Here is a 2123-nt window from a genome sequence, read left to right on the forward strand (position 1 = left end):
TCTCTCCAACCATATTATTTTTATTTTTAGCAAAGCTGGAAATATAATCTTCGTTGCACTTTTTATAATATTTTTTAAAAATTCTCTTAATTCTTTATAGAAAACATTAAATTAAAAATAAAACGCAGAATAATTAATTAAATATTATGATTTAATATATTTATTATTTTATAAATTTGTGGAAATTTATATGGTTGTTTTTACAACCAATTTTAGAATAGAAAAACCCTCTTTACTTAAACTCAGCAGCTCACAACTCATTTTCCGTCTGTATTCAGCAAAACAAAACTCATTACCTTCTGTTTTCCCTATAAATCACTCCCCTTGCCCCCTCAAACTTTCTCTCTTCCCCCAAACGCAAAGATGCAAGTTCCATTGATCGACAGGATCAACGATCTCCAAGTGGGTCTGAACTCTCTGCAGAACCCATCTTTCCCTTCTCAGATCACAACCTCCCTCGCTTACAATTTCTGCAAATGGGGCGCAGTCATTCTCGCCCTTGTCGCCACCTTCGGCAGCATAATCAACAGAGTCACCATCTTCATCATCCACTTCCGCGCCAAAGCCCCTTCTCTCCCATCCCTAAACCTTAACGACGACGATTTTTACACCTCCTCTGACGACGAAGACGACTTCCAAAACGACGAGGACGACGACCTAACCTACTCCTCTTCCGAGCCCGAAGACGAGCCCTCCGCGTCTTCCAGCTTCATCCGTTTGGAAGACTATTTCCGAATCAGAGGAACCGATAACCTAGACGACGAGTTTCAGACTCAAAACGGCACGCACAAACGATGTCGTAGCATCGGGGATATTTTTTCGCTCTCGGAACTCGCCAACAGCAAGAGCGTGGTCAAGCTCTGGGACAGCATAGGCTTCGGGCTGGGGTTGGATTTCGATGATTACGATGGTTACGAAGTGAGTAGCGCGAAGCCGTTGCAGGCGCCGACGAGCTCCACGGCATCTCCCGCGGTGGTTGTCTCGGCGGGGGAAGGCGCGTACGGGAATCTGGCGCTGGAGATTTGGGACACGCGCCTGCGGCGGCGGAAGCCGACGGTGGTGGCGGAGTGGGGGCCCACCGTGGGAAAGACCCTGCACGTGGAATCTGGCGGCGTACAGAAGGTTTACGTCAGAGATGACGGGCGTTACAGCGTGACGGTCGGGGACATGAGAAAGGTCAGCACGCCGTTAGGGAACGTAACGGAATCTGACGCGGATACTTGGTGGGATGCGGACGCTATTGTTGTTTCGGACGAGTCTTTTGGCGAACAGCAATCAATGTTGCAACAACCAACTTGAATAATAATGGCAGTTCCTTTTCGGTGCTGGAAATATAATAATAATAATAAAAAATAGAAAAAAAAAAGGCGCTACCATCCGAGATTTTCTTAAGAGAAATTGTTTATTTGTATTATTATTCAATTTAAAGTTTATAAATTGTATACTCATAAATTAGTTCTTTCATTACGTGTACATATCATATGCGTGTGGTAGGAAATAAGCGATCTTTCTTATAGGAAATTATTGATTGCTTCCTTATAATGAAAGTTTCTTAGCTGGTTTTTCAAAGATTTAATTCTAATGTAGTGCAAGAATGAACAATATAATTATTTATGTATTGTTAATAAAATAAGAAAAGACATAAAAAAGGAAGTGAAACTCACCATTGATGAGGTGACCACACAAGGTCCTAGAATTCAGGAAGAGTTTCGTTGACAGTAGAAAAAGAAGTTTCTCAAGAACTTCAAATACTTTGTGTGGGATGATCTTTATCTTTTTAAGGTTGGAGCAGATAATCTCCCGAGGAGCTTTGTAACTCAGGAGGAGGCAAAAAGCATATTATGGCATTGTCATAGTTCATCATATGGAGGCCATTACAATGGAGAAAGGATTGCCGCCAAGGTCCTCCAATCTGGTTTCTATTGGCCTACATTGTTCAAGGATGCTTATGATTATGTTTAGAGGTGTGATAATTGTCAAAGAACAGGTGGAATCTCCAAAAGGAATGGAATGTCAATGCAGAACGTTCTAGAGGTTGAAGCTTTTGACTGTTGAAGGATAGATTTCATTAATCCATTGCCATCATCTTACTCAAATTAATATATTCTATTGGCTGTGGACTA

General features: G+C 41.8%; 1 protein-coding gene across 1 annotated transcript; it reads left to right on the forward strand.

The window, feature by feature from the left end:
- The first annotated feature begins 363 nt into the window (after positions 1–363).
- On the forward strand, positions 364–1299 carry LOC102667538 (uncharacterized). The gene has a single exon (XM_006585787.3). It carries the CDS (start codon positions 364–366, stop codon positions 1297–1299), a length of 936 nt encoding a protein of 311 aa, XP_006585850.1.
- The last annotated feature ends 824 nt before the right edge of the window (positions 1300–2123 follow it).

Source organism: Glycine max, chromosome 8, assembly GCF_000004515.6.
Source record: "Glycine max cultivar Williams 82 chromosome 8, Glycine_max_v4.0, whole genome shotgun sequence".
NCBI classification, from domain to species: Eukaryota; Viridiplantae; Streptophyta; class Magnoliopsida; order Fabales; family Fabaceae; genus Glycine; species Glycine max.

What these genes read in the sequence shown, in the direction of transcription:
- LOC102667538 (XM_006585787.3), top strand. Translation starts at nt 364, where the DNA reads ATGCAAGTTCCATTGATCGACAGGATCAACGATCTCCAAGTGGGTCTG.